Source organism: Cyprinus carpio, chromosome B16 (assembly GCF_018340385.1).
Source record: "Cyprinus carpio isolate SPL01 chromosome B16, ASM1834038v1, whole genome shotgun sequence".
NCBI lineage: Eukaryota > Metazoa > Chordata > Actinopteri > Cypriniformes > Cyprinidae > Cyprinus > Cyprinus carpio.
This window is the reverse complement of record NC_056612.1, coordinates 16,044,890-16,056,522: the sequence shown is the minus strand read 5'-3', so window position 1 is coordinate 16,056,522 and position 11,633 is coordinate 16,044,890. Positions and strand designations below refer to the sequence as shown.

Sequence of the window (11,633 nt, the reverse complement as noted above, 5' to 3'; positions counted from 1 at the left end):
TCACTAATCAAAATCCTATCAGCATTTATTTATTAGTCATCCGCACACACCTTACCACCTAACCCTGTAAACCGACTATTTTAAGACAGTCACTAATGACTGGGTACAAAAGCTATTGATGGCTTTCTTTTTCTCTCCCTCCCTCCCCTCAGGAGTAGACGATAATCAGCACCGTCTGCTCACAAGCTGTATGGATGCTCAAGAGAACACACAGTCACACACGCAGACCTCCTGGGGTCATCTTTGGCTCAGTGTTAACGGAATAAACTATACTGTGGGTGTCCTCTACAGAGAGGCAAGCGCTAATAAGGCTGGCTATCATCATATTACACTTACCACCATCCAGATCCCATCATCATTCCCCAAGAGTGAAGTGATTACTGACAGTCACGATCAACTGTTACTGATATTAAGCTTTTGTTTTACAGCCCTGAATAAGCTAAAAGGAGCTTGTAGATACATATGAAGCTGAATGACAGGAAACATACTCAAAATATTATTATTAAAAGGGGCATTTTTGATGCATTTTCCCCTTAGGTTCACTATTAGTCCAGGGCTGGTTTTGGACCAAAATAGTCTCATTGTAAGGAACATAACTTTTAAAAGTAATGCAGTACATTGTTACATTACTTATCCAAAACCTATATTTTATAATCTATTTGGCCATGATATGTTCCGTTAAACAACCCTAAAAGCGATAGTCCGCTAAAAATTTAAATTCTGTCATCATTTACTCACTTTCATGTCATTGCAAATCTGTAAGATTTTCTTTCTTTGGTGCTACATAAAAGAAAATTTTGTTCCCATTGACTTCCATTGTATGAACAAAAAAATACAATGGAAGTAAATGGTAAAGTAACTTGGTTCTTCAAAATATCTTCTTTTGTGTTCTGCTGAAAAAGAAAGTCATACAGATTTGGAATAACATGAGAGTGAGTAACGATGACAGAATTGTAATTTTTGGGTGAACAATCATTTTGAGAGTGATAGAGAGACACATGATCTCTCATCTCTTCCACTAGTTTTCCAACTGCACATTCTTCTAATAATGGCTGCTATATGGCATGGCTTCTCATTAATCCTCGTTGGTTAGCACATGGCTGACAGATTGTCACCAATCTCTTTATGTCTTCTCAATCACACACACAAACACACACACTGCTGGGATCAATACCACCTTGTTGGCTCTCAGGAGACAAAGCCATTTGTCTGACAGCTCTGCCAAACCTAAGGATTTTGGTCACCACCTTTTATCAACACACATACCACACATGCTGTCTCTCACGGTCTCTCCCTTCTTTCTTTTGAAAAAAACAACAACAACAAAAAAACAAACAAAGAATGAATCGCTTCCATAGCTGTGGGATACTTACATGAACAAGAGTGGAGAACTCGTTTACTAAACCATTTAACTCCAATAGGTCCTAAACAAACATACCACAACAGTCACACACACTGAAAGTCTTTGTATTCAAATTTATTTATGTGTCTGTAAGTGTTTGTGTGTATTACCTCAGCTAAAGAGTCCCAAGACTCAGCGGCGTTCTGTTCTGGAGTGATTTCAGGCATTAGCAGCTGTGTTTGAGTGACAGGGGAACCGGGCAAACCTGTATCACCATCACCTAACCCATCACATGAAAGTGAAAATGCTTGCAAATAATTATAACAATAAAAACACATATTGAATAACTTCATACAACATAGACATACTCAGAAACACATACTGTGCAATGTGCTGATAGTTTCGTGAGTGCTGATAGTTGGAACATCTGGCCTATTGATTGCATCTGAGTGAATCCGGAGGAACTCCTGAATGGCAGCGGAGGCTCTTTCTCTGATTGGCTGAACAAGTTTCTCCAGATCTTCGGCATCAGCACTGCAGACCCGCCCACACAACTTCTCCATCTCCCGCAGGTTTGATCGCAACTGCTGCAAAGAAGAAAAGTGAAAGTCTGTGTTAACAGGATCCATGGTTTCATTCAAAACCTCTATATGGTATTTTCCTTCTATACAGATTTGACTTGTTCAAGTAAACAAAAAAGTATAACAAAATGGAATATATAACACTGTGAATGATTGTCACAGTTTAACATCTTAGACCCTAGGATCCAACCCAGTAGTCAAATTTTAAAACCTGAAACCCCAAATTGTTCACAATTTCTTCTCTCCATGCGAGTACAACCAGATACTCAGATATCCAGATACATATTGTATCCATTGCCAACATCTCATTAAGCTTCTCATTAAGAAAAAGTTTAAAAACCAATGATTTCTTATTGCTTTTCCATGAACTTTACAGTTTTTAATGATTACGGAAAAGTTTTTTTTTTTTTTTTTATCTTTTAAAGTATTATTATTATTATTATTATTACTTAATTCCCACTGTCAATTTTTATGATCTTCATAAAGTTTGACAAATAAAATTTTGTCAACAGAAAATCTAGGGAAAAATATAATTACAGAAATCCCCATGATCTTTCTCAAAACTTAATTTATTTAAGTCTTAATTTATTTAAGATTTAATTAATTAATTTTATTAATCAGACCTGGAAATCACAATTTTAAAATTCTCTGTTTTTTCTAGGTTTTTTTTTCATGAGCACCCTGCGATTATTTATTATTATGAACCAGATGTTGATGAAAACCTTAAAGGGGTCATATGATGCGTTTTAAATTTTTTCTTTCTCTTTGGAGTGTTACAAGCTCTTGGTGCATAAAGAAGATCTGTAAAGTTGCAAAGACTGAAGTCTCAAATCCAAAGAGATATTCTTTATAAAAGTTAAGAGTCAACCACATCCCCCTAAAACGGCTCGGTCTAACACACCCCCACGTCTTCATCATGATGTGGGAAGATTTGCATAACGTTGCCCAAATGTTCACGCAAAGAAAGAAGACGTAACTTTTATTCTCGCTGTTGCTGCCGCCGCCATGTTGTGGAGAGGCTGTGTTTCGTTGTGAAAGCAAAACTACTTTGTTTGTTCTTCCAAAAGAGGACACAACTAGAAATCAGTGGTTAAGTTGTATTAACTGTGTCTGTTTCTATAAAGTGGGGCAGTTCCAACTTTGCAAGGACAGTCTGGCGCTTCTGACTCACAGCCTGTAAGTATATTTTCATATGTAAAGAATTTGCCACTGATGATTCAAACGTGAGTTTTGAGCAGTGTAGAGTAGTGCTTGTTGTTTGTCGTTTCTTCAATCACAAATGCAGACATGGTTTTATGTTTACGCCGCGCAATACGCAACGTGTAAAAAGACAGTATAAGTTGTTGTAATCAATAATTATGTCCCAACTGGATGCAACAAAAGCCTTGTTTGTAATGGGTTTAATTGGTTTTGTCTCGTCGCACCGGGACACACAGCATCACAGTATGGTAAGGGGCGTAACATTTCTGTCACATGCTTGAGGCATTCGGCCAATCACAAAGCACTGGATAGCTGGCCAATCAGAGCACACCTTGCTTTTCAGACAGATGAGCTTTGTAAAAATCAATGCGTTTCAGAAAGGCGGGGCATAGAGGAGAAAGTACAGTACAATATGTGGAAAATAATGTTTTTTGAACCTTAAACTGCATAAACACATTGCATTACACCAAATACACCAAATAATGTTCTTTTTAACAAAGTCATATGACCCCTTTAAGTTATACATAAAAAAGAACTGGTGCTTTGTCGGAGCCCGTCGATTCCCATTGGCTCACATCCGGAAGCAAACATCTAGCAGGGATTACAGATCAATTCATATCTATTGAACACAGGGGTCAAAGCTAACAGTTGGCCAATCAAAACCTTCCACACAACTTCTCTCAATTCACACTCTGAATAATCATACTCGGGATCATCCCTCCTGACCGATTCACATACACACAGAACACTAAAAACATCACCAACGTATGCAGCTTGCTTTATAATATAGGTTGGGGACACTAAGGATCTCAAAAAGACAGCCGAAATAAATCTTAATCTGGGTCAGACCAGCCCACCCCCCAAAAGTCCTTCTATAGGTGTGTGATGAGAGCAATCTTAGGGTTTTTCCTCTCTTGCTCTCTCTCTCTTTCTGTCCCCGGGGAGCTACTTTAACAGTGTCTGTCTTGTTTCCATCTATTGTCAGTCGTCCACATCTCACTGACACAGAAACACTTGCAGGCTCTCACACACTCTCTGCGGTGGTGGACACAGGAAAGCTCTCTTGCATCTCTGGGGGGACCAGACCTGGGTGCCAAGGTCACACACACACTCACGGCACATAACACACTCTAAGGACTACCCCATGAGAGACCCGGACAGACTCTCAGAGACATTAACACACAAGTTACATGCTTGTCTGGCCATTAGGTAGAGAAAAGACATCACACGTACACCATCCCATTCTCCAGAGACCTGAGTCAAACATTATTTAATATATATATAGACACGTCTCACAGCTGTATCAGAACAGGATGAAGGCATCTTTTTAGCATGTTCAGAGAAATTTGTGAATGCACAGATTACTTCCTTTTAATTTTTGTTTAACCTGCATTGAACCTGAACAACATGATGACATTTCTTTTTTGCTTAAAGGAACAGTTCACAGCTCTTTATCATACAATGAAAGTGAATAGTGACCACAGCTGTCAAACCAGTTTTCAAGTCAACTATGATTTTTAATTTCAAACCGCTGTGATTGTATGGAAGGCAGCAGCTCAGACATGCTCCTTTTGAGTTCCACTGAGATATGTCATATAGGGTGAATTAAGGATAACAGGATAATGATAACTTCCATTTTTCCCTAAATGATCCCTTTTAACTGTGCCCATGTGATGTTAAGATTTATTATGCATTTTAAGCATGGCAACAGCCTGTTACATCACTAAGAATGTTTTGTCTGAGCAACATTCCACAGTGCCTTGTGGCACATGGGAATATTTTCAAACCAGGTCACTCCCCTAGAAAACAATAAAATAGAGAGATTTTTTTTTACTGAAACAAAACATATGAACCCAAATCCCCTAGTCGTTACTGGTAATTGTCCCACACTTTGTGACAATGATTCCAGTCATTTGCATGTGTATAAGAATTTTTACATTTTATTTTATGGAAACTGAACTCTCAAGAATAATTTCTAAACAAAAAAATACTTCAGATGAACATATCATGTTGAAAACAGTTGTGCTTCTTAATATTTTTATGGAAATCGTGACACATTTCAGGATTCTTTGATTAACAGAAAGTTCAATATAACAGCATTGATTTGAAATGGAAATCTTTTATAACATCATAAATGTCTTTACTGTAACTTTTGATCAAATGAACGCATCCTTGCTAAATAAATGCATCAACTTTAAAAAAAAAAAAAAAAAAAAAAAAAAAAAGTTATCATTGTCGGTCATCATAATTTCAAATTTTACAGTTTTGTTGTACCTGGACAGTGCGGCTGGAGTTGATGTGCTCTTGATGCAGTTTGTCCCACTGACCGTTCCTCTGAAACTGCAACAAGGAAGCTTTGTTAATTTTACTACTTTAACCATTTATGTATATTTAATAAAATCTCCTCATGATCACAGCCTGGTAATTCACAATCATCTAGGTTTCCATGGCTATGCAAGATCCCCCAAACCCTATTATCCTATTATTTGTTCCTCAAGCAGGCTAGCCGGGAGAGATTTCAGATACACCATGAGCTATTCAGCACTCGACTCCCTATGGTGACCACACACACACACACACATGGCTCTCTCTGTTGACCATATGCTGAGTTTTGGGTGTGATGTTCTGGGCTTTTGCTGTCACTGTTCATGTGTGTGTGTTTGTACCTTTTCTATGTTGTGTTGGTGCTGGTGCAGTCTCTCCAGGTCAGTGGGAATGGCCACTTTAATGAATTTCTGAATGGGGGGCTCCAGGCGCCGAAGTGGAAGCTTTCCAGCCTCATCCGCCATCATGACCGTCTCTTATGACCTCTCTTATAAGGTCGCAGGCTTAACAAATTCATAAATACTCAGTTTTTCTCTAAAAGACAGTGACAATATGACAGTTAAAACATAGATTAAAATATATAAGTATTAAAAATGTATATGAAAATATTATTAAAGAAGATACAGTATTAAGCTGAGAAAAGTAAAATAAGTACTGGTTAGTATAATGGTACAATAGTATCAATACAATAGTAATAGATGGTAATAAAATGGTATTTTTGATATAGGCTGATACTGAATGCATAATTTTGTACCATGGTATTTACATTGTACTCTGAGATACTCCAAAGAATATAGTCCAGCATCACAGCATTACTATGACTATGTTATGTGTAGAAAGCAAAACAATACAATCCCTCGGGGATTCAGATGTGTGTAAGTTCAGCTAGCTTGCTACACTCCCTCAGAGACTTTATTCAGCTCTGTGATTGTAAACCACATATACTGAAACTGCCTTTTTTTCAGTTTCAGTCTTTCCTTACCTGTCGAGAAAACGGTAAACAGCGATGCCCTGTTGTCGGTGATTTTAGTCGCTGTCACTAACTTTGTGTTTGTGAACAGAGGTTTCGATTTGTGCTGTGTGCAACTACAAAATGTGTCCGTCTATGGCTCTAAGCGGAACTAAAAATGTTTTGAAAGAGTGAACGTGCTGGGCAACTTTATCATCCTGGGGATAAAACACTTTGCAAACAAACAATGTTTAGTAACGAAAAATTCTAATTGTTGCATTTGCTATTATATGAAATAGCAAAGCTTAATACTTAAACTATATACTATTTGATGTACACATTTGCAGTTGAAATGTGATTTACAATACTTATGAAATGTTTCACAATTGCACTATTTTAATAGTGTATAGAGAAAGAGAAAGAAATTTAAAAAATTATATGTGGCATTTCTCTGTTTTCCCATTTCGTAACAATAATTAAATCAAGTGTACACATATATTTTAGATCATTAAAAAAATATAGGCCTACATACACCAGAGGAGTGTCTTTCTCATCTACAGCCCTTTCTGTTCCTAAGTTACCCTCATCTACAGCCCTTTCTGTTCCTAAACGGATTACATGTAATCTGGATTACGAAAAATGTACTTGTAATTAGAGTAAATTACTTTTTAAAATACTTAATCAGACTACAGTTACTTTTTTATGGATTACATGATTACATATTATTTACACAATGCAATAAGTTGTTCAAAATTAATTGAGTCTCCTAAATGTCCTTTTTTAACGTTTATATTTTATCCTAATAAACCTGCCGCTTATATACGTTCGTGATTCTTCAAGTTTTTCCGGTGGAGAGGAGGGGGAGGGGTGTCAGAATCGCGCTCAGAAGAAATGCAACAAGATAACGGAAAAAGCCTTTAATCACTGGATGTACACTGTTCATTGTTGTTCAACCTTATGCACTTCAAGGCCCCGTCCAAACGGAGACGCATTTCGCTGTATATGCATACATTTTGTATAGTATAGGGTGTTTCGTCCACACGGGTCTGGCGTTTTGGGAGAGAGTGAAACCGATATATTTTTAAACCGGTCCCAGAGTGGATAAATGTGAAAATGCCGCCTTTGCGTTTTCATGTGGACAGCAAATCCGTATATTTTCTGAAATGATGACGTCATCAGCCCACGTCTCGCCCCTTGTCAAACACTGCTACGTCACGTAAGAGCAACAAAAACATGAAACAAACACTGAACAATTGTTTTTTTTATTAACTAACATTAACACAAATTAATAAATGTTTTGTTCCATGTTCGTTTGTATACCGAGCGCATGGTTTTATCCGCATATTCATGGTTTCCGTTCTTAATCTCTGTGACGAATTTCAGTGCCACATGCTGGTCTGGCATGTTACTCATCATTTTGTGTCTTTTCCTCATTAGTACTATGCACTTAAAATGTTTTGATATTAGAAAGTCATTGCTGTGTGAATTTAGTCTTTTTCAGAAATTTATGTTTGCAATGTAGCTATTGTTTGATGTTTTTCATTGATACAGTCATATACACCCATACTTGGCTGAATTTTTTTTATTTGTTATTTTAACTTTCAGTTTATATTTCTGTTGTTTTTTTTTTTTTTAATTATTTGACCTATCAGGGATATTGCTTTTCTAAATTTACTTAATCTAGTAAATATGCAATCATAAGATGTGATTTTGTTTTATTCAGTGTTACAGTGTTTATTCAGTGTTACAGCAAGGTACATTAGTGTTAGTATTTTTTTAAGTATTAACTTTCCATACATGCACTTGAAAAAGAAAGCTCTTGTTGGTGAGTTAAATATATTTTTTCTATATTTTTTTATCTGTCAAAATAAATGATTAGGCTAATTCATTATATGTTCTGTAATCTAAATGTAATCCAAAAGTAATCAGATTACGTTACCAAAAATGTGTAATCTAAGAGATTATATTACTTACAAATTTTGTCATGTAATCTGTAAAACTGTACCCAGCTCTGTCTTTCTCATCTACAGCCCTTTCTGTTCCTAAGTTACCTACATAACTGTTGCCATATCGAAAGAAAGTCTAAAACAAATTTGTCCTTAGGTTTGAATGATGAGGTTATCAGAAAGTGATTGCATAATAATTACAGAATTACAGCATCACAGACTTTTAAGCATTATAAGCGTTCTGTGTCTGTAAATACATGAGGACTTTGAATGTGTTGGGTATAATTAAGGTTCAGATACACTCCACACACCTGTTCTTCCCTCAGCGCCCCAATGATCAGTGTTTCCGGCTTTAGGGAACCCCGACGGATTAACCACATGTGAGCGCTGAGATCCGACCAAAGCCCACTGTGTGCTCCCTCTCTCCCTCCCTTTCTCGCTCTCTGGGTATCTTTATTTCTGTATCTCCCAAAGGCTTTTTGTAAAGCTCTGGATCTTCAGGTTTATTTTTTCAGCCACACACATACACAAACAGAAAGACACAGAGAGAGATTAACCACCATTTTAGTTCATAAAGAAACTACAAAAGAAATCACCCACACAACCAACCAACCAGCGTGAAAAGCCACACACACTGACAAGAAGTTTCATAAGCCTCTTTTACAGGTACAAACCACCATATCTACATGACTGATAATCACTCCTCTGCTCTTCAATTGACTGATTACTACCACAATCAAATAAATAAATAAATGAAATCTACAAAGAAATTATATATATCTTATTTTTTGCTATTTTCTCTATGTTTTTTATACTACATATATTACAAATTGATTTTTTTTACAGTCTTACATCCAAGTCGGCATGATTTCCAAAAGGATCATGTGATACAAAGAATGCTACGGTTACCATTCAGTGTTTCAAACACAGGAATAAAGTATTTAAAATATATTAAAATAGAAAACAGTTCTTTTGAATTGTAATCATAATTCACAATATTATTACTGTTTTACTGTATTTTTGATCAAATAAATAATTTAGCCTTGATCAGCATGAGAGAAATTGTTTTTCAATAACATACCACCAAAAAATCTTACCGACACAAATTGGCCTTAAAAATCAACAAAACACTGATTGAGCAAGAGACATAAAAAAGAGAGCGTGGGATACATAAAGACAGAAAGAAAGAGTGGGAGGATGGAAAAACTGAAAGTGTTTGTGGCAGAATCTAAAAGGGCTTTCGAGGGGAGAGTTTGAACCCAACAAACTTGCAGGCTGCAGTACGTTCATCCAATCAGTCTCAACTTCCGACATGAAGCAGAGCTCTCCGTTTCTCCAGACTGTCCCTCCTCTACTGCCCTCATCCATCCAGAGTGAGGGGGAGTCCCACTATAGTGGGGTAATACCACATATCTGTGAAGGGACCAGTCTTCATCATATCACCATCTTCACTTCAACCCCATCACCCAAAGGTAAAACCCAAAAGGCCAGACCACATTATTCAATGAGATTAGAATCTGGAATACCCCCTTCATAGATCAAACAGTCCAGTGCAGCCCACATCCGTGCTTCATACCAAAACAATATCAGACTAAAACAAAAATAAGACAGAGATCCTGTTTAAAAAAGATTCTAAACTCTTACCTTTTCTGAAGAAAATGCCATTGTGTTTGCTTGTGACAAAAAGTGTTAAGGTTTTTGCCAGGCATGGTGCATCTGAGTGTTTTTAGCATGTTGCTATATGATTCTTTTGGTGTTCTGGGTTGTTGCTAACTCATAGCCAAAGAAGGTTCATTCCAAAGTTTAAGGGATGTTCTGCAACTTAGATATTGGTCAGGTTGTTCTTTCATCATAAGTCTATTTGATCTTTCACCCACTTTACAACAAGCCGTGCAAATTAAGGTCACATTCAAGTTTCAGCTCAAACAGTACAGGATGAGTTATAAGTATATACATGTGATTACAGTTTTGCTTTCTTTAGAAACCAACACTAAATAATTAATTAGAGGGGGATATTATAATTAATGAGGGATAGTGATTTTGTAGTAAATTACCTTTAGATTTTAAACGAAATGTGAGTTGCCTTTAGATTTGAATGAGTTGGAACTTCTTATATATATACTGTATTTTATGAATAGTTCTAGATCATAGCTAATGCAAATGTGCACTTTGGTATCAGACATGATTTGCATGTGTGTGTGTGTGAGCATCAGTCTCACTCTTCCGCTAAATCTTTGTTTCCAGTCTACACAGTGTGAGTCCAGCCCTGCTGATCCCCTCAACACACTCGCTAACAGCCAATCAATATATCATGAGCCACACAAACACACCACACCATACTTACAGGGAAATGAGGTGTGTGTTGTGTGTGTGTGTGCCCCTCCCCTGCAGCTCTAATACAGGGTTTTAATGAAGACTCCAGGGGGGTTGGCTACCTGTCACTCTGAATCGATCTTCCCTCCCCCAGACTGACAGCTTCACCAACCTACCATCCACCTGTCTAAGTGTGTGTGCCCCCGTGAGAGTGTTTATAACATCCTCTGAAAGCTTAATATAAGAAAAAGACACACAAAAGTCTATAAAGTAAATGAAACTGAATATATATTTATATATAGCTATATATATATATATAGAGAGAGAGAGAGAGAGAGAGAGAGAGAGAGAGAGAGAGAGAGAGAGAGAGAGAGAGAGAGAGAGATGTTATTTTAGAATCATTGAGAAACTATCATTTTTTTTTACAATTTACAATGTGTTTTTCATTTTATTTTAAAGTTTTTATAATTTTGCTGTTTTTGTCATTTTTAGTAGTTTTTGATTTTTTTATGTCTATATATTCTTATTTCAGTTTTATTTTCAGTTATTTTAGCATATAAAATTAAATGAAATTAAAATGAGAAATGTTGCCTTGGCAAATAGCTAAAATAAAATAAAACATTTTTTAATATTTTATTTTATTTCAGTTAATGTTTATTTATTTCAAGTAACAAAAATGTTTTTAAATGGTTTCAGTTTTAGTTTCAGTTTTAGTTAACTAAAATAACCCTGATACACACACACACGCATACACACACACGCACACACACACACACACACACACACACACACACACACACACACACACACACACATATATATATATATGTATAAACCAAATGGCTTAAAAAAATGACTAAACACTAAAAAATGCCAGTAGTTGTCTGTGAGGCTGTAGTGTTAGGGTATAGAAAATATAGTTTACCATTATGCCTATGGAGAGTCCCCGTGAACCACATATAGAAGTATGTGTGCGT

General features: G+C 36.5%; 1 protein-coding gene across 1 annotated transcript in view; it reads right to left on the bottom strand.

Moving 5' to 3' along the window:
- LOC109072167 (syntaxin-17-like) overlaps positions 1-6,576 on the bottom strand; it is an 11,638-nt gene extending 5,062 nt beyond the window's left edge. Inside the window, exons 1-6 of the mRNA XM_042741092.1 lie at positions 6,431-6,576; positions 5,790-5,982; positions 5,398-5,463; positions 1,725-1,929; positions 1,513-1,622; positions 1,374-1,424 (exon numbers count right to left, since the gene is read on the bottom strand). Of these exons, the coding sequence (XP_042597026.1) occupies positions 1,374-1,424; positions 1,513-1,622; positions 1,725-1,929; positions 5,398-5,463; positions 5,790-5,915 (558 nt within the window). The 5' untranslated portion in view covers positions 5,916-5,982; positions 6,431-6,576. The remainder of the gene's footprint in view (positions 1-1,373; positions 1,425-1,512; positions 1,623-1,724; positions 1,930-5,397; positions 5,464-5,789; positions 5,983-6,430) is intronic.
- Between the last annotated feature and the right edge of the window lie 5,057 nt (positions 6,577-11,633).